The following is a 20216-nucleotide window of genomic DNA, read 5'->3' on the forward strand; positions in this document are numbered from 1 at the left end:
ACAATAGAACATGTAACAAAACCCTATAACAAAATGAAGCTGTGATTGCTATTTTTTTGTTTCTTTGTTTTAAGGAGAAGTAACAGTGACTCCCTTCCTGCCTCAGTTAAAAAAAATTCGAGTAATTTTAAGTATGTTTAATTTCTAACAAACAGAGATGTGATGAATAGTCAGGAGTCATTCCCTTCCAGTCTTGGTTTCCCTTATTGACTTAGCCATCTGCCTTTTGCAGAACCAGATGCCTCTTTCGTTGTTTTAAAAACTTTCTCTTCCAACTATACAGCAGTTTTGAGACTGAATGATGTCCATGTGTGCATGTGTTTGAATTTCATAGGGAAAGAGGTACCATTAAATCCCTTTAAATACCATTCATTTGCTTAGTTAGGTATGTTTTATAGATATTTGGTGGGCGGATCTCTATACTAGTTGCTGTAGAAGAGCAGAGGAGAAATTGAAGATACAACTCCTGCTTGTAATCTAGTAGGGAAGGTCAGCATGTGTGTAATGACACCCCCAGATCCTAAAGGGCATAGTCCACAGAATTAAGATGGTATGGCTTCTACAGAGTGAAAATCAAAGACTCCTCAAGTCCTTTCAGAGAGTAAATGAACAAATGGAGAAGAAATTGTGTTTAGACTTTGCTCAAATCTTTTGACAAAGATCTATCCCAAAGCTTTCAAATTAAAACAAAACATTTAAAAAATCTTAAGGTTCTAGAAAGTACACAGTGAAATCTGTAAGTGTACAGATGACAGTATACTTTGCCAAGTACAGAAATGCCAAACCACCAGAAGCATCATGTAGACTGTGTGAGTGGGCTGCAAAGTAGCAGATAAATGTCTTCCTGAGCAAATGTGAAATACTGCACTGAGCTACAAAGAATCCAAACTGTGTAAGGGATGAAAGACTCTGATACAGGAAAGGGACTTGTCTTTATAACCCAACCTCTAAAGAACTTGTTAAATTGAAGTGAGAAGGTTTCCCCCAAATGTTTGTCATCATTAGGAAAAGTATTGGTAAGAAACTAAAGCATTAACCTAACATTATAAAACCATGGGGTGTCTCCAACCTGGAATATTCTGATTGTTAAACCCCAAGATGACTAAGTTGGAAGAGAAAAAGCAGACACTGAAAGTCAACAAAGAGGATCTCTATAAGCAGTGAGAAGAAACTGATTATTACCTTTTAGTCTAGACTAAGCCATTAAGGAGTGAGTAAACTCTGTAAACCCCTTTATTTTTAAATAATAGGTTCCTTGGAAATGTGTATGGGATAAATTTAAATACATATAGATGCTTACATTAATTGAAGGAAAAGTCTAGAAGCTTTTACCATAGTGGGTGAAAGCAGGAAGAAAATACAGCTTCCAAAAGAACTTACATAAATCAATAGATATAAGAACCAGAATCCCTTGTGAAAGTTAGAAATGTGTAAGGGGCACATTGCTGATTGAGAATAAGGACAAAGATATTAGCCCTAACCCAGGACCACAAAAGTGTTGGTACCTATCAAAGAAAAAATAATGTTTGGGGTTTAGAGGACTGGTGTGGCATAAATGTATGCTTACCGTGGTGATTATAACCTTTGGAGGAGGGATATTCTCCATTGTCAACAATCTGAAAAAGATACCTTCATGTAGTTAGGTAAGAATGGTCTCCCTGTGTATTTCAAAGAATAGCATCCTACAATATAGCTTTATGCCAAAGAAACTGAATCAGTTGCCTGGGTCATATTTGTGGGATTGTAGAAATCTGTTCCAGTCCCTCCCGGCCGTTGATTTTACCAGGGTGAAGTACTTGTGCACACTTTTGTTTTTGGCCTTTTCCTCTTAATATTCATAATTCATACTTTGAAATCCTAGTTTAAGCAGGGGGCTAGGGGGAAAGTGATTTTGTGTGTGTGTGTGTGTGTACATGTTTTCCCCTCTCTCATTGTGGAAAAATCTGTAAAGATTTCTGAACTTGTGGTTCAACTTGCCAAATTATTTCTATAATAAGATTGATAACATAATTTGTTCTTTTTTGAATAATAACTTAATTACATACCCGTGACCTTCTTCAGAACTTGTTCTGTCCTTTTTATTTATTTATTTTTCCTCTTGAGAGTTTTATTTCAAAAGTGAAAACTTGGAATCCTATCAAAGACCATTGAAGTCCCAAAAGAGTAAATGTTTGTCAGTGACGAAAGACAAGAAGCACAACCTAAGGCTTCTTGGGGCCAGTCTGGTTTTGTTTTCTTTCACTGACAACTCTCATCTTTTTGATCATAGGAAATTTTCTTCAGGGAAGTCACTGAGACAATGAAAATACATAGGACAGGGTTGTGAGGTCAGGAGACTTGGATCCCAGCCCTGTAACTTATTCTCCTTATAGAGTCACTTTGAACAAGTCACTTAACATCTTTCCCTTTTTGCCTTGTCAATGAAATAGAGGATTGGATGGGAGTAGATTAGCAGTGATGACAAATGGAGGTGCACAGACCCATTTCTTGTGGCTGTTCCATTAACAGTATTTGAAAGAAATTGGAGTGTTTTTAGGGGAAGAGTGCCCTCTCCAGGTCACCACTAGCCCTACCTGCACTCCCTCCTTTACTTTTTACTTCCTGGCCTCTGCGGGCCCTTGTTAATCGGTCATCGTGGGAGTCGTCACTGACCTTGTTATGTCTATGATATTAATTATGGTTTTTTATTGGTTTTCTCTTTCTTAAAGATTTGTAGAAGATAAAATGTGGGTTACATTTTTGGAGGGAAGCTCTGCCTTGAATGTTCTGAGCCTAAATGGTAAAGAGGTAAGGTAGCATTTGTTGATTCTAAACCATTCTGAAATTAAATGCCTGAAGATGATACGATGTTTTTATAGACATGCAGCAAAATTATTTAAACGGGAGGGGAAAAGACCTTATGGCATGTTCGAGGAGTTATTTAATGTTTTTTATTTAGACCTGATTTCTGACTAGCCTAGGCTTATTTAGGTCTCTCCCCAGAGATATTAACTGTTGATATAGACTAAGAAGGAAACATGTTTAGCACCTAATTTGATTTATTACATTTTATGATGCAAAAAGTTTTAAAATTTTAATTGGGGGTAGTCTGGCTCATCTGTATAGTAGAAAAATGTTCTATCAAGGAAAGAAAATGCATTATTTACCAGAAAACAAGGGAGGGAGGTGCTCATTATTCCTAGGAATTTGTTTCATTGGCTTGGCTTACCTAGTTATCTTCTTCAAACGTAACTAAATTAATTTCCAGAGATAACAAATCCATCCCATTGAAGTATTTCAGAAATTTTTAACAAATGGAAATATTCCTAACCAGTGATTTGAAAAGTCATTGATGACAGAAACTTACATTGTTGGCCTGGAACAGTTTTACCTCTCTGAAGTGCTGCATCCGTCATTTTATTCTGAACTCTTTTAGACTCAAATCCTAAATTTCTAAGTATATGGTCAGTGCACAGGATGGACTGTACTCTAGGCCTGATTCCTGCAGCACTGACCTACTCCATGAGCACTGGCCTGAGCTTCCTATTCTGTCACATCAACTTCTTTGGAGAAAAAAAAATATAATTATTATTATTATTTTTTGAGATGGCGTTTCACTCTGTCGCCCAGGCTGGACTGGAGTGGCGCCATCTCAGCTCACTACAAGCTCCGCCTCCCGGGTTCACGCCATTCTCCTGCCTCAGCCTCCCGAGTAGCTGGGACTACAGGCGCCCGCCACCACGCCCGGCTAATTTTTTGTATTTTTTAGTAGAGATGGGATTTCACCGTGTTAGCCAGGATGATCTCCATCTCCTGACCTCGTGATCCTCCCGCCTTGGCCTCCCAAAGTACTGGGATTACCGGCGAAAGAAAATCCCAATTTTCTTCGGCGCCCGGCCGAAGAAAAAAAATTCTTTATGTGTATTAGGTTGGGCGCGGTGGCTCATGCCTGTAATCCCAGCACTTTGGGAGGCGGAGACAGGCGGATCACCTGAGTTCAGGAGTGTGAGACCAGCCCGGCCAACATGGCAAAACCCCGTCTCTTCTAAAAATACAAGAAGTAGCCAGGCGTTGTGGTGGGTGCCTGTAATCCCAGCTGCTTGGGAGACTGAGGCAGGAGAATCACTTGAACCTGGATGGTGGAGGTTGCAGTGAGCTGAGATTGCACCAGTGCACTCCAGCCTGGGCAACAGAACGAGACTCTGTCTCAAAAAAAAAAAAAAAAAAAAAAAAAAAAAAAATTCTTTGTGTGTATTGCTTTCAAAATAGGTTTTCTAGAGTTTCGTTTTCCTAAATGTAATACTAATATACTCATGTAAAATAATGTATCAGGAAATACGGAAAAGAATTAAAAATAAGACCACTCACATAATCTTACCATTCTGAAGTAATTTCTCTTAATCTTCATGTTAAAATATACATATATAAATACAAATGGGATTTTATACACACAGACACATTAACACAAATGGGATATGCATATATGCAAACACAAATTGAAACCATATTATAAAGCTATTTCTTACTACCTCTTGTGACTGTGTCAGGGACATGTTAAATATGTGATTTTTAATGGCTTCATTAATTTCATTATGTGAATAAATATATACATTTATTAAACAATCTCCTATTCATAGACATCTAGATTATTTCCTATTCTTAATTAGTAAAACCAATATTCCAATGAACCTCTATGTATCTTTTTGAGTATTTTTTTTTTGCCTTCTACATTTCTTCCTTTTCATTTGGCCCTGGTCTCTATCAAGGGGATATTCCTAAGGAATTATATCTTAATTGACCATTATGGTGATAGGTATTTAAGAATGCTTGTTAGTATTTTTTGATGAATATAAAAGAATTTTGTTGACTTTAAAAAGTAGTATATGACTTGTAAAGCATGTTAAGTTCTGAAATTGGATTGATTTTAGTACTTATATCTACTTAGCAAGTAAAGGATTATGAATTCTTAGGATTCTGACTTTAAAGTTCAGTGTGGATGCTAAATTACTAATAAACACAGCTGTGTCACTCAGTTCAGCAACTTTCAACCCCTCCATTGTTATGCCTTCAAGGAATTCCAATATCAGTAACACTTTGAGCCAAGGAAGATCTGTACCCACAAAGGTGCCAACTGTCAGCACAGCATATTGATCACAGCTACACAGTTCATTTGCAAATACCAAAAATATTCACATCTTGTTCACATTAAGAAACTCTTCAAACAAAGGAAATTGAAACTATGTGGGAGAGAGATTAAATTTAGAAAGCAAGTTTGTTACAAGAATATGGGTTCTAAATGAGAACTCCTTTCTAGTGCATGTTTATCCTTGACCAAAGAGTCTTGCTGTTATCAGCAAGTTTTTTTGAGAGTTTTTTAAAAATACATTGACATGATGTGCTATAACTTGATTATAATGTCTTGGTTGTCTTAGATTATACGTTAGTCTAAAAGTCACCCAAATTTATAGAGAAGGTAGAGTGCCACTTTCACAGGTAGAACTCATTGTGTTTTTAGAATGATTAATTTTTGTTGAAGATTTAAAATGGTGTTCAGTTCTTTTAATATTCTTCTGACATTTGAAATGCTAAAAGTATAGGTTAGCACTTAGCAGCTGACAGTATAGCAGCTCTCAGGACCATATGCCAAGTTAAGAAAGACCAAATGAATAGGAACAGGAAATGCATTTTAAAGATTTTCTGCTGTCTCTTTTGTAGTTGTTTCACATGGGAACAATTACTTGAATCAAAGTAAAGAAAGTATAAAGTTATGTGGCAAAGTTGTCGGTGAATTTACATCTGGCCAGGAAAACATAGTGGTTATAGCAAAGGAAACTTGCATCTCTGGGCAGCCTAGAAAAGATCTTTATCACCATAGGCATTTAAAGGGAGAACTGAGTAAACAAATGTTTACTTTTAAACTAGTTTAAAATTTAGTATATGTGAAAGAACTATGCTGAATTGTCTAACTAAATTAACTGTCTATACCATTGCATAGTTTAACGAAGTCAGCCTCTTTATTCCAAAATAATTAACTTTCACGTTAATCTTTATTTTATATCTCTTTTACTCCACTAGTTATTGAATCGGACTATAACTATTGCTTTAAAAAGTCCAGACTGGATCAAAAATTTGGAAGAAGAAATGAGTTTAGAGAAAATTAGCATTGCATTGCCATCGTCAACAAGCTCTACCCTGCTTGGTGAAGATGCAGAGGTTGCAGCAGATTTTGATATGGAAGGTTTGTTTCTTAAACACATTTACTTCTTGTAGTTCTAGATATGTTTTCTTCCCATCTGTGAAGTCTTGTTTTCCAAGTTTATCTTTCTTCTTCTTCTTGGGACATACATAGCACTATTAATTAGAATTTATTTTGGCCAGGTGCGGCAGCTCATGCTAGCAATCACGGCACTTTGGGAGGCTGAGGAGGGTGGATTGCCTGAGGCCAGGAGTTCAAAACCAGCCTGTCCAACATGGCAAAACCCCATCTCTACTAAAAATACAAAAATGAGCTGGGTGTGGTGGTGCACGCCTGTAGTCCCAGCTACTCGGGAGGCTGGGGCAGGAGAATTGCATGAACCCAGGAGGCAGAGGTTGCAGTGAGCCGAGATTGTGCCACTGCACTCCAGCCTGGGCAACAGAGTGAGACTGTCTCAAAAAAAAAAACAAAAACAAAAAACAAAAACAACGAATTTATTTCGCATCATATTGTGTTTATTTTGTGTATACTTTAAATGTATTTACCATTCTTCCATTCAAATATTAAGACCTTTACAAATATTAATTTATATTCTTATTGGATAAAAACCCAAATTAGTATTGTTGGTGTATGGTTTAGTCCCAATAATTAAAGTTAAGGTAAAAAAGTAGAAGTTCCAAAAGGGTATTCTGAGAACAGAAATGAGTTTAAGTAATTACGCCAAAAATTTCCTTAAACATGATTTTAAAATGCATTTGTTTGATGGCAACATTATCAAAAGAAAACAATTTTTAAATGCATTTGTTTTCTATCACAATATGCTATTCTAGCCAGTTTTTCATTAAAATGCATACCTTAGATTATAATAATATTGTAATGCACTGTATAGCTAGGTACCACATTTAAGAGTGGAACGTCTTACAAAGTTATCTCATTTTCACATTCTCTGTTCATTTGTTTACTCAGTCCACACATTTATGTAGTACCTTTATGCCAGAAACAGCTGGGTGCTGGAGATTCGACAGCTGTGGTTCTTGCCTTTCCAGAACTCATAGCTTATTGGGTGTTACATACAAGTAAGCAGGCACTCATAATAAAGTGAAATAATTGTGATAATGAATGGTTTTGTGGTAGCTCATGGGAAAGGTGCTTAACCTGGATTTGGGAAGTTGGGCAAGGTTTCCCAGAGGAATTGAAATTTAAGTTGAGAATCCAAAGACTCAGGAAGAATGGGATTAACACTATAGAGGAGTGATCCAAGAAGAAAGCATGTGCACAGCCCAAGCCGGGAGAAAGAGGATCCACATGGATTATGCAGGGATGTTTGTGAGGGAGTAAATGAAGAAAAGAAATGCAGAGAGAGAAGTAGGTGCAGGATGGAAGATGAATTTTGTTTTGGATATGTTGAATTTGAGATGTTCATGGAGTCAATCAAACATGAGTCTGGTGCTCAGGAGAGAGCCCTGGAGTCAAGGAAGTTCTAATGGTCTGCAAAGTGATGGGCATTTATTAATATAACTTTGGCCAACAGAATTATAACGAGACAGAATAAATTGAATATGGAGAAATATAGTCCTGGGATTGAGTATGTGGAAATACAGAGTTTAAATATAGACAGAAGAAGGCTGCCCATGAAAAGAAAATGAGAAGAAACAATGTCAATTGTTTAGAAATCTCAAAGAACCAAGAGAAATTCATGGCTTAAAAATCAAGGAAAGAAAGTAGAGCATGGAAGGGGAGTAGTCACTGGTGTCTTGTGCCACAGAAAGATGAGAAGAAATGAGGATGGAAACGTGTCCTTCTAATTTAATAACAGGAAGGGAAGTTGTTATTGACATTTCATGAGAATGATCTCAGGAGTGGTGAAGCCAGATGGTGGTAAATTGGTATGGATGGAAGGTAAAGAAGTGGAGAAAAGGGTCTGTAGACAACTCTTCTAAGGAGGTTTGGTGGAAAAGAGAAGAGGGCAATTGCTCTAGGAAGACTGGAGGTCCTAGGGTGGTGTTTTTGGATGGAAGAGGCTTGAGAATGCACAGTGCTAATGGAAAAGTAGAGGAGAAAGGGCTGATGGTTTGGGGGAAGGGCACGGCAGAATAGTAGAGCAGTGTCACTGAGAAAACTAGGCTGGGTAGGGTCCATTTGTTCCATCCTCAAATACCCAAGTGACAACCATGTAATGAGACTCCAGCTTGGGGGCAGGCTGTTGAAGCAGGGGTTCCCATCTTAAGACTTCTCTCTTCTCTGTGAAGTGTTGAAGTTATCTGCAGGAGTGGGACAGCCCACAGTTTCAGGAGGGTTGAGGAGTTTTGCAGTAAAGCTCCTGAAGAGCAAAGGGTGAGGGGAAGAGCAAACCAGGAAATCATGGAATTGCCAGGCACTTTAGGAGCCCAGAAGAGACTGAAAAGCATGATTTCAAATGTGACTGCAGTGGTCAGGACTGGGTAGCAGAGGCAGTCAGCAGTCCAAGTGCTACCACAGAAAGATTAAACAGGGGAATCAGTACAGGGATGGGGTTATGTCAAGCACGGGCAATGGAAGAAGAGTGAAGTAGGGTAATGTTTGAGATGGAAAACCATAGAATTTGAAGTAGGTACAGAAGAAAGCAGAATCCGATGGAGGTCAAAGTTAGAGGGATCAAGCCCTGGCTTCTGAAGAAATCAAAAGAAGAAAGAGTAGCCAAGGGAGATAACTGAAAAGCTGGGAGGCCAAACTCAGAATGAAGCTTTTGAGTTTGTTATTTCAGAGGAGTGCAGTTCTGAGGGGTGTGGGTTAGGAGTGGAGGTGAATGTCAGTAAGGTTAGGACCAAGGCATTTTGTTATTGAATGAGTTGTCCACGTGGACTTTGATGTCACACAGAAAGATGGTGCGGGACTTGACTTACAGTCTTGCTCTCTGCTTAGTCCTCAATGAATGGGTTCAGGAAATGGAAGAATGGACGTTGGAGATGACTATAGCAAGTGGGGGTAGAGGGTGTTACGTAAATTCCTGATGGCATAGCCTCAGAGCAGTAGGACTTTTTGTTCAGGGTTGGAAGACTAATGTTCTGGAATGGCAGTTAGGTTGCAAGGGTTACCTTGACCCCACTTTCCTACCCAGAAGTAAGTGGAGATGAGGAGACCCTGGGGGAGAACTAGTGTTTGCTTAAAGCAAAGAGGGTCTTTGTGGGGTGAGGGTGGCAGTGAGGAGCCTTCTGGGGGAAGGCTGTGTGGCTCCTGAGAGCTTGTTGACTCTAAGGCTGGACCTGGGTTGGGCAAGGGAGTGAGGCAGTTCCATAGAGCACAGTAGACAGGTTTGGAAGGAGAGCAGGAAACTTGAGTTGGCTTGTACTGGAGAAGCTGCTCTGGGGCATATTGATAACCCATTGGGTCACCCCAGCTCCAAGTGGTTGGTCACCTGGCATCTTATTGCTCAGAGACAATAGATATCTTCACATCTTCTGAAACAGCATTTCTACTAATTCTGGTTTTATACACACCTTCACGCTTAATCCATGTGTGTTTGCAGTGTCATAATGTTCATATTTGTTTTGTGTATTTTAACTCTTTAAAACCTAAGGTGAAAAAAAATCTCTGAGCAAGTTAAAATGGAGTTATCTCTGATCAAGCCTGCTTTTCCTTAGGTGATGTTGATGACTATAGTGCCGAAGTGGAGGAACTTCTTCCTCAGCATCTCCAGCCATCTTCAAGTTCCGGCCTTGGTACTTCCCCCAGCTCTTCACCCCGAACTAGTCCCTGCCAGTCACCTACGATATCAGAGGGTCCTGTACCTTCCCTTCCCATCAGACCAAGCCGAGCACCGTCAAGAACTCCTGGGCCTCCCAGTGCACAGAGTATGCATTTTATTTGAAAGTTCGGTATGGCTTCCTGTAGCCAATGTGCTTGATGTTGGAGAGTCATCATTTAAGTTTTATACCTCGGTGCTAAAGTGCACCTTGTTTTCTCCGGTACAGAAGAGGAAAACTTGTAGATGATTAGCTCTCAATGGAAAGGAAATTTGTTATAACTGTCACTAGATGGAAATTGTTCTTAATCTTTTTTCTATGTGGTTTGGTTTGTCTGTATCGTACAACTGACGATTTTCTATGGTATGAACCCATAACTATTTGGGCTTTTTCTTCTCTCTCCTGGCCAGACTGCAAAATGACTTAACTCAAAAAATTGTTTGTGCCATATCAGGGCCACTTAGTAAATTAGCTTTCAGCACCTGAGGCCTAGGGAAGACGTCAGCACAGAGGTAGCATTATTGCTGCCATGGTACCAGAGGGCAGTTTAATGGTAGACTGCTTTTGTTATTCATACTGAAAATACATGCCCTTTTTTTACACCATTGTGCACATTTGATAGAACATTACACATATATATATTCCCTTCTGTCAACAGCTACTTGGAACCTGATCTTCTTACCTCCTTTGTGCTTTTTAGGTTCTCCTATTGATGCGCAGCCAGCAATGCCGCTGCCACAGAAAGACCCCGCCCAACCCTTGGAGCCCAAGCGGCCGCCACCGCCCCGCCCTGTTGCCCCTCCCACACGTCCGGCTCCCCCACAGAGACCTCCTCCGCCTTCAGGTGAAAACCTTTTATTTCCATTTCTGCTAGATGTAAAATTCTTCACTCTGTTTTAAAATGTTTTGCATGTTTTCCAATCTCTAGCTTCTGGATTTTACTGGGATTTTTTTTTCTATCATTGTTGCTATTTGTTAGCTTTTCTCTAAAGAACATCGTAGTCGCAACAGACACGGTAGAGTGTTTGCAGAGTAGATTCCTCTAAGGTGTTTTCACAGCTGCCTTTAGCTGCCTTCTCACCAGCCAGCCAGAGAGGTTTATTTTGTTTTTGCTAATTTGATCTAGTAACGCATGTAAACTGTTCTTAGGTAAATTTAGGTTTAATTTTTTTCAAAATCCTCATTTCTGGGTGATTTATAAGCATGAAATCATTAAAATATGCTAATTTCTGTAAAATCTATAATTAAAACTGGAGAGCATACGTATTAATGTACAATTGTATATATTTGTTTAGTGTTCTTTTAAATTAAATATAGTGCTGTTACTTCAATTATAAGCATATGCATTGAATAATAGTTTTTGTAGTACCTAGATAATATGTAATTCCTGCATGATACTTGACATCACGGATACTATAGCAATCTTTGACATCTCACTTATGTATTTAATGTCATTTCCTTTCTACTGCCTATTTTCTTATGAACTATAAGGGGCCAGGAGTCCTGCACCCGCTAGAAAGGAATTTGGAGGTAACCATTTACATTTGTTAGCATGTGTGAATCGTGGTTCATTAATGTTTTGGAGCTTGATCCCTACAACTGAAAGACATTTTAGGTTTGTTTGATAAAAGTCAAAATGAATGACATTCCGGTCTAAAACTAATCCACAAATAAAACTAATAAAGGCTTTCATTTCCCAGATAGGCTGGGATTGTTCATCAGGCCTAATAATTTTTTTAAAAATAAATGTGGTCGATTCATTTACAAAGATTTAATACCTAAAAGTTATATTAATTTTAAAAGTCACTCAGGTACAGTAAATACAGAACATTTCCCAAGTATTTGATTAGTGATACATTTATTTTCTAGTGGAAAAGCTTGTGGATTAGCAAAGAACTGTATGATTTTCTTTTCATTTCTTCATAAGGAAATTTTTATTCACAGTGGGTCACTTTTTGTTTGAAGTATAGTTTATTTGGTTTAGGTGAAAATTCACAGAGCTCAGTTGGAGTTATACATTTGACAAGTTTATTTATTCTAATTCTCAAGAAAAGATGAGGTGAGTTTTCACAATTCCTCAGAAGAATTTTTACAAATCCAATGTTGCTAAGGCTCACTGTGCATGTGTAGCTGGTCTGTTTCTATTGTAGCTTGCCTAGTGACATGACTGAGATTCAGGTCTTCCTACAGACCGACTTTGCCTGTGTGTAGATCTTAATGACTGCGTGTGATAAGAATAGCTTAATTATTTCAGCATTACAGCTTCTGCCAAATACAGCTAAGTGATCGTTTTTCCATTGACCTACAGAAAACATTTAATTTTTCCCTTTTCAAGCTCCTGCTTTTTTTTAAATTTCCATGATAATTTTTGCTTATATTCTGCTTTAATTAGGAAAACATCCTGTAAAAAAATAAATTTAAAATGGATCTGTCATAAGTTACATTAGCAAACCAGTGGATTACAGTGAAATCTGTCTTAATTTTAAAAATTGCTCCCCTTCATAATTCTTTTGTAAGCAGTGTTTGCAACATGTTTTTTCATCCTGTAACCAATAATTCCTTTACGTAATTATAGTACATTAGAGTTTTTAATATTAATGCGTCAAAAACTAACTTCAAAAGACTTACGTAGTCTCATAGAAATTTATGATTTCTTTTGACTATCAAATATCAGAGTTTTTACTTGCTCTGGATATAAGGAGTAAGATGATTTTTAAAGCAAAGGGCTTCATCAAACATATTTTTAAATTCCCTACTGGTAGTAATTGTATATATAAAAAGAAAACTGTCGTCCTGTTTCTACTCTTCTGTTGGAGTAAAGGGAGGATTCAGGTTTGGGCCAAGCATCTGAAGTCACTTTGGTTTGTATTTATATCTTTGAAGAAATTTAAAGCAATAAAAGAGCCCTTTTGCAAAAGTGAATTTACTATGGAAATTGTCTTGTGTGCCTGCCTTTCATTCTGTGATGTGGGCCCTGAACAATATATAGCTTCTGTTCTTTCTCTAAAAAGGTATTGGAGCCCCTCCCAGTCCTGGGGTAGCTAGGAGAGAGATGGAAGGTAACAAGACTCTTGCATTATAGAAATGGTTCTCTCATTTTATTTCTCAGTGTCAGTGCCCCACCCCCCAGTGTTTACAGGCATACTAAATCTTTTCTTGGTCCACCTGTAAACTTCTCTTTCCCCTCCTTATGTATATCTTGTATTTTTTCCTCTCTTCATTCTATGTCACCTATAGTTTCTAATGGATATCCATTTAATTTCCCTGAGATCCTTAGTGTTGTTTGTACTCCGTTTCATGTATAGTTTATGTATGTCCAGGTTGTGAAATTACTGTTTAAGAATGTCTTCAAAATTATTTTCAGAATAAGTAAAATATTTAGAAATGTACTTTACTAATCTGAAGTTTTAAAAATTATTGATTATAATTAAACCCTATTAATTCAGATCCAAGAATATAGTATTTTGTAGTTGATTTCAGATAACATAGCTATTTTATAGATTAGCACTGAGCCAGATTTGTTTAAAAGACCTTTAAGACTAGTGGCCATTTGTTATGATTTTAGTTATTAAAAGGCTGATGTATTTCTTATAACAATTGTACTTGACTTTCTTTACAAAAAGAGTTTATCTAAGGTGCTGCCCTTGATAGTCACTCCTACTCCTTTTGGCCCCAAGAGTAATTTATTTCATTTTATCCTTAAGCTACCATTCTAATGAGTTTGAACATATTTTTAACACTGTCTTCCATAAGACAGATATTTGGTAATAACATATGCCTGTCTTCTGTCTTAATAGGATTTTGTTATAGAAATACGAAAGATCTCATCATAAGATAACCTTGTCCACAATGACATCCACAGTGTGAAGCCCTAAAGTAGTGCTACTAGGAGCCTCTTGTGTAACTTGACAAATGCAGTCCTGTCTGTTGCTCAGGAGCCACTTGTCTGCCAGACTCGAAGGGGCAGCAGTGCCACATCTGGTGACCATTCGCACAGCTGGCTGTATGTTTTCAGGGTTCACAAAAGAGAGCTCTATGGGGAATGCCACCCTAAAAGTGGCCCCATGAGTGAGATACCAAACTAAAGTCACCACTTGTCTCCCATAAAGGTCTCTCTAAATATTGTAATTTTTCTCTCTTTTGGAGTATTTCATTCAGGACTGATAATACTCTTCATCATTATCCAAAGCCCCCATTTCTGCTGGTAATGAAGCAGAACAGCAAGCTGATGTTATGCAACATTGCTTAATTGTTAACTTGCAACTAATTGTTTTTTTCCCTTCTTGCTTCGAAGCACCCAAAAGCCCTGGAACAACACGGAAAGATAACATAGGTAAAAACACTTGAATGTAGCTATTCACCCTCAAAACTGGACCATGAAATACACACTTGGAATATAAGTACATGGTTTCTTTTTTATTGTTTTAAACTTAAATATATGATGTCTTTGTTCCAGGACGCAGTCAGCCTTCACCTCAAGCAGGACTTGCAGGACCAGGACCTGCTGGATACAGTACAGCCAGACCGGTAGGTAAGACCTTGCCTGGAGCCAAGGGGTCTGGGCTTTAAGTCCTGTTTACTACTAGTCAGTTCTGTTACCTTGGAGAAATCATGTGACCTTCAAGGCCTCAGTTTCCTCAGCTCTAAAATGAGGGGATCGCACTTGATGATTGCCCAACTCTCACATTATTTTAACACACTCTTCAAAAATAACCAACGCCACTATTTGGATAAAAGTGATAGACTTAAAACAATTATGGTCACTAAGTAAATATCTTAAGAGTCTCAGTATATGAGGAGATGATGGATTTGGGCAGCTTTTTATCATTTTACCTGAGTAATGAAGATATAAAGTAATCCTTCATTAAAAAAGGATTTTAATTACATTTCAGGAAAAAAAATGATAAATACAGTATAGTAAAACTGGTTCCAAACGTTTTTTTCTCTTTTTGGTTTTTTCCTTGATCAGATTCATCATATTCCGTAAAGGTATTAGAAATAGGAGGGTTGATGGTGTTGCAGGATTTTTCTCTACCTGATGAATGTATCTTTTCTGTATGTTTATATGTTCTCTTATACACGTAGGTTTTTTATAATTTGAAAACTTTCTCTGGACTATAACAGGTAATCAAGAACAGAGAGAAAGAGCAAATAAAAACCAGTGACTGAGCAAATAAAAAGCAGTGACTTAGGCTAGTCTAGTAGAACTTGAGACTACTGAGAGGCCCATATCTGAAGAGTAGGAAACTGAGAGCTGTTACTATACCTAGAAATTAAGATTATTAAGATTGTGAGAACTGAAAAAACTACTTCCTATGAACATAGAAGTTTTTTGTCTTTTCTGTTGTAGCTGTCCACTTAATAATTTGAAGGTTCTTTTTTATGTGTAATATTCAAATATTTATCCTTTTTTCAAAAAAAGGAAAATTTGCCATTCACTGATTCCATTACCACACTGGGCAGAAGAACTTTCTTTATTCTGTTGAATACCATAAGTACAGGAAAAGAAAGTCAGGATTTTTGTGAGTTTAAAAGTTCATATTTTGCTTAAAATAAATATTGTTAGCTTAGATCCTTCAGCAAACATATGAAAATAGAAAAAATATTTTTCACTGATGAGTCTTTTCAGTGTATTTATTTTGGAATATTGAGTTAGTCATTCAAAAGTTGTACTTCTGTGTTTAAAAAATATATATATGGCTGGGTGGCAGTGGCATGTACCTGTAGTCCTGGCTACTCAGGAGACTACAGTGGAAAGATTGCTTGAGCCCAGGAGTTCAAGTCTAGCTGGAGCAACATAGCAAGACCCCATCTCTTAAAAAACAAATCTCAGCCTGGCGCGGTGGCTCACGCCTGTGGTCCCAGCACTTTGGGAGGCTGAGGCAAGTAGATCACGAGGTTAGGAGATCGAGACCATCCTGGCCAACATGGTGAAACCCCATCTCTACTAAAAATACAAAAAATTAGCTGGGTGTGGTGGTGGGCACCTGCAGTCCCAGCTACTCAGGAGGCTGAGGCAGGAAAATGACCAGAACCTAGGAGGCAGAGGTTGTAGTGAGCAGAGATTGTGTCACTGCACTCCAGCCTGGCCACAGAGTGAGACTCCATCTCAAAAAAAAAACAACAACAAATCTCAGGGTGTTTTTTTTCCCCAAAGTCTCCTAGTTGCTCAGGTATATGTCTCTGTGTCTCCTTGTGTATTTTAAAATCATCCCAGTTTTTTCCATGAAGACAGCATTGCACATGGTTAAGAACTCTAGCCCGCAGCTAGTCAGACCTGAGTTTGGATCCTGGCTCTGCTTTCTACATGGCTTTAGGCAAGTTGTATACATTTCTTCATCTTAATTTAAAATAGAGATGATAAAATAATACCTACTTCTGAGGGATATTTTGAAGATGAAATGGAAATGCCTATACAGTGCTTAATTAACATAATGTCTGGCAGATAGTAAACAGTCAGAAGTAAACAGGAAGATTTTAAAATTCATCACTATATGGATTCAGGTAGAGAACCCTTAAAATGACAAGATAGGGACTAATACCATAGAAGAAAGTAAATGAGATGCAAAAGCAAATGTTTTCACAGAATTTTACCTGTAGAAGGTAAGTAAATGTCTCAAGTGTTATGTTTCCCATCTGTAGATGATTCCTCCTCGTGCTGGAGTTATCAGTGCCCCACAGAGCCATGCGCGGGCATCTGCTGGAAGACTGACTCCTGAAAGCCAAAGCAAAACATCAGAAACATCGAAAGGTAGGTACTCTTTGGGAGGCTGAGGCAGGAGGATCGCTTGAGCCCAGGAATTTGAGACCTGCCTGGGCAACATAGTGAGACCCCATCTGTAAAAAAATAAAAAACTCTTAAAATTAGCCAGGTGTGATGGCACATGCCTGTGGTGCCAGCTACTCGGGTGGCTAAGGTGGGAGGATCACTTGAACCCGGGAGGTTGAGCTTGTGGTAAGCCGTGATCACACCACTGCACTCCAGCCTGGGCAAAAGAACAAGACCCTGTCTCAAAAACCAAAAATCTTTAAAAATTGAGAGAAAAGAAAGGTAGATACTAGATTAGAAATACTATAGTGGTTTTGTTGTGTATTTTTCTCTTTTTCCTTCTGTCATCTCCCACCTTCTACAATGTATTCAAATAGATATATCTTTCCTTCATTATACCACAAGAAATGAGGCTACTTATTGGGGGAAGAAATAACTAGAATATTCTCCTAACATTTCACCAAAGAAGGAAAAAAATGTGGTTTTCTAGAATACACCTAACGTCTGACAACCACTGGTTTTTCAGGTTCAACTTTCCTTCCTGAACCACTGAAGCCTCAGGCTGCTTTTCCTCCACAGTCTTCTTTGGCCCCGCCAGCTCAAAGGTTGCAGGACCCTCTTGTCCCTATGGCAGCACCTATGCCTCAGTCTGGCCCCCAGCCAAATTTGGAAACCCCACCACAACCACCACCTCGAAGCAGGTCATCCCATAGCTTGCCTTCAGAAGCTTCCTCACAACCGCAAGTAAATCTCATTTGTTACACAAAATATTATCTTTGATGCATATGGTTTAGTCTTTGAACATACATATTTTAATTATTGTCTAAGAAGTAAAAGACGAGTTTTAATTTTCTTTTTATATTTTGTTATACATATATATATAAGTTTGTTTGTTGTTGTTGTTGTTTCCTTTTTAAGACAAAGTCTCGTTCTGTTGCCTGGGCTGGAGTGAAGTGGTGTGATCTCGGCTCATTGCAACCTCTGCCTCCCGGGTTCAAGTGATTCTCCTGCCTCAGCCTCCTGGGTAGCTGGGACTACAGGTGCCTGCCACCATGCCCGGCTAATTTTTGTATTTTTAGTAGAGACAGGGTTTCACCTTGTTGGCCAGGCTGGTCTTGAACTCCTGACTTCAGGCAATCTGCTCACTTGGCCTCCCAAAGTGCTGGGATTACAGGTGTGAGCCACTGTGCCCAGCCTACTGTGAATTTTCAAAGTGATCTTTCCTTAAAGTATCTCATTACACTCTTCTGAAAAAACTGTGAGATGAGTGAACCCTAACACTTTGGAAGGCTGAGGTGGGCAGATCCCTTGAGCCTGGGAGTTGAAGACCAGCCTCGGCAACACAGTGAAACCTTGTCTCTACAAATTAAAGAATCATCCAGGTATTGTGCCATGCATCTGTGGTCCCGGCTACTTGGGAGGCTGAGGTGGGAGGATTACTTGAGCCCAGGAGGTCGAGGCTGCAGTGAGCCATGATCGCTCTACTGCATTCCAGCCTGGTGACACAGTGGGACCCTGTACCTCCAAAAATAATAATAAATAAATAAAAAGTCTTCTTTTACACTTTGGAAAGATCTGAAATACAGAAATAATATGTATTAGCCATGTCCCTTAAGCACATTTATAAGTAATAGTTAACATTTATTTTTACAAATATATGGGTATTTCCAGCTAGTTGGCAGAAGTGAACAGTTTCTTAAGTGTCTACAGGGTGAAAACAGATGTTAAAGTAAATATGACTCAAAACAATATGAATAATGTTAGCAGTTAGCGTTTATTAAGTAACATTTGTGAAAGTTGAAGGATATATAATATAGAAAAATAAATGTTCTTCTAAGCTGGTTAATAACACAAAGCATGCTACATTTTTTTCGTTTAGAAAATTGAGGATGAAGTCTGGGAGCAGTGGCCCATGCCTGTAATCCCAGCACTTTGGGAGGCCACAGTGGGTGGATCGCCTGAGGTCAGGAATTCAAGACCAGCCTGACCAATATGGTGAAACCCTGTCTCTACTAAAAATACAAAAATTACCCAGGCGTGGTGGTGGCGCCTGTAGTCCCAGCTGCTTGGGAGGCTGAGACAGGAGAATTGCTTGAACCCAGGAGGTGGAGGTTGCAGTGAGCTGAGATTGCACCACTGCACTCCAGCCTGGGCAACAGAGCAAGACCCCATCTCAAAAAAATAAAATAAAATAAAATAAAAAGAAAAAAAAAATTGAGGATGCTGAAAATGCATAATAATGGCAGAACTTCAAAGAATGGTTTTTTTTTCTGCTAATCCATTTTTAGTCAATAGTGATTTTTTTCCTTATTTTCTTGTAATGTATACTGTTGTTTTTAAAATGTAATTGAAGGGCAAAAAACTTTTTCAGCTAGCCACTCTGAGCTTTCTAGGACTGCTTTAGGGCATCCGTCTCATTGTAGATGTGTGCCATAATTACTAAAACTCTGATGGTTTAAGTGTCCTTAGACCAATAAGAAAGTAGATAAAGTACTCTGAAAAACTTCCGGAAGTGCAGACTGTCAGCTGAGATTGTAGTTATCATTATAAAATCATCTTAAGACACGTATCATTTTCACAGAAAACTTTCCATTGTTTTGATTTATGTTTTTCATTGAAGTGAATATAGCAATTTCGTGGCCGACGCACATGCTTTGTGTGTGCGCCCTTAGATTGTGTTCTTGAATCTTGTGGTTGTCAGTTCATCAAAAATATCTTTTTGCCTCTGTCACTGATATCAAACTCCTTAATATTAGATACACAGACACACTTTTCTTGGAGGGTGGGGTCTTGTTTACATGCAAAGTGTCATTGTGAGGATCGCAAAGTGTCATTGTGAGGATCACAAAGTGTTACAGTTTCCTCCAGGGAATGCCCAATGCTGGGGGACCAGGAGGAAGGTGAGGAGGAGTCTTTTTATCTTTTTGTACCTTTTGAATTTTGAACCATAAAATAATGCCTATTTTAAAAATAATAAAAAATTTTAAAAATTATTGGAAGTAGCTGTAAGTTGAAAAATATACAAGATTTTCAAACCTGATGGTGAGATTTTTAAATATGACAAATTCGATATTTTGTAATGAGATGGAATAGTTTTAGAATTGAACATTTGTAATTTTTACAAGTCTTATCCTGTTCCAAATCTACAAGGTATTTAAAACATAACATACATGACCCAGTTTTACTTTTTATTATTTATTCTTTGACTTTTTAGTTTTGTATAGAAGAGATTCGTTTAATTTGAGTGATTATATAACATGTCATACATCCTTTACAAAGTATAAAAAATCCTTACTTATCTATCTGACTTCCAGCATCTTAGTCATCTTTATCAGCTAAGCCAGAAATAAGGAAATGCAACTGGAAGTAAAGGAACTGAACTCACTGCTGTACTGTTACTATGAGACCTAGTAGAAAAATCGCAGCAATCTAGACCCATTTAATGGAGGATACAGCAACATTGTACCTCTCAGTATAAACCTATTCCTGATCTCCTATCCACTGCCAGAGCTGATACACAAAACTCTTGAGTGTTAAACAAGAGTCTCAT

General features: G+C 38.2%; 1 protein-coding gene across 24 annotated transcripts in view; it reads left to right on the forward strand.

Moving 5' to 3' along the window:
• The window catches only part of SYNJ1 (synaptojanin 1), a 101754-nt gene that overhangs the window by 74212 nt on the left and 7326 nt on the right, over positions 1 to 20216 (forward strand). For 14 of the 24 annotated variants that reach the window (XM_007964788.3, XM_007964898.3, XM_007964777.3 and 11 more), the window contains 10 exons: positions 2709 to 2787; positions 6055 to 6217; positions 9796 to 10005; positions 10598 to 10741; positions 11389 to 11427; positions 12909 to 12956; positions 14192 to 14230; positions 14354 to 14424; positions 16540 to 16648; positions 17193 to 17410. In XM_007964788.3, the coding sequence (XP_007962979.3) occupies positions 2709 to 2787; positions 6055 to 6217; positions 9796 to 10005; positions 10598 to 10741; positions 11389 to 11427; positions 12909 to 12956; positions 14192 to 14230; positions 14354 to 14424; positions 16540 to 16648; positions 17193 to 17410 (1120 nt within the window). The remainder of the gene's footprint in view (positions 1 to 2708; positions 2788 to 6054; positions 6218 to 9795; positions 10006 to 10597; positions 10742 to 11388; positions 11428 to 12908; positions 12957 to 14191; positions 14231 to 14353; positions 14425 to 16539; positions 16649 to 17192; positions 17411 to 20216) is intronic. The other 10 variants (XM_037990622.2, XM_007964813.3, XM_007964921.3 and 7 more) reach the window with 3 other exon arrangements.

The sequence above is a fragment of the Chlorocebus sabaeus genome, chromosome 2 (genome assembly GCF_047675955.1).
Source record: "Chlorocebus sabaeus isolate Y175 chromosome 2, mChlSab1.0.hap1, whole genome shotgun sequence".
NCBI lineage: Eukaryota > Metazoa > Chordata > Mammalia > Primates > Cercopithecidae > Chlorocebus > Chlorocebus sabaeus.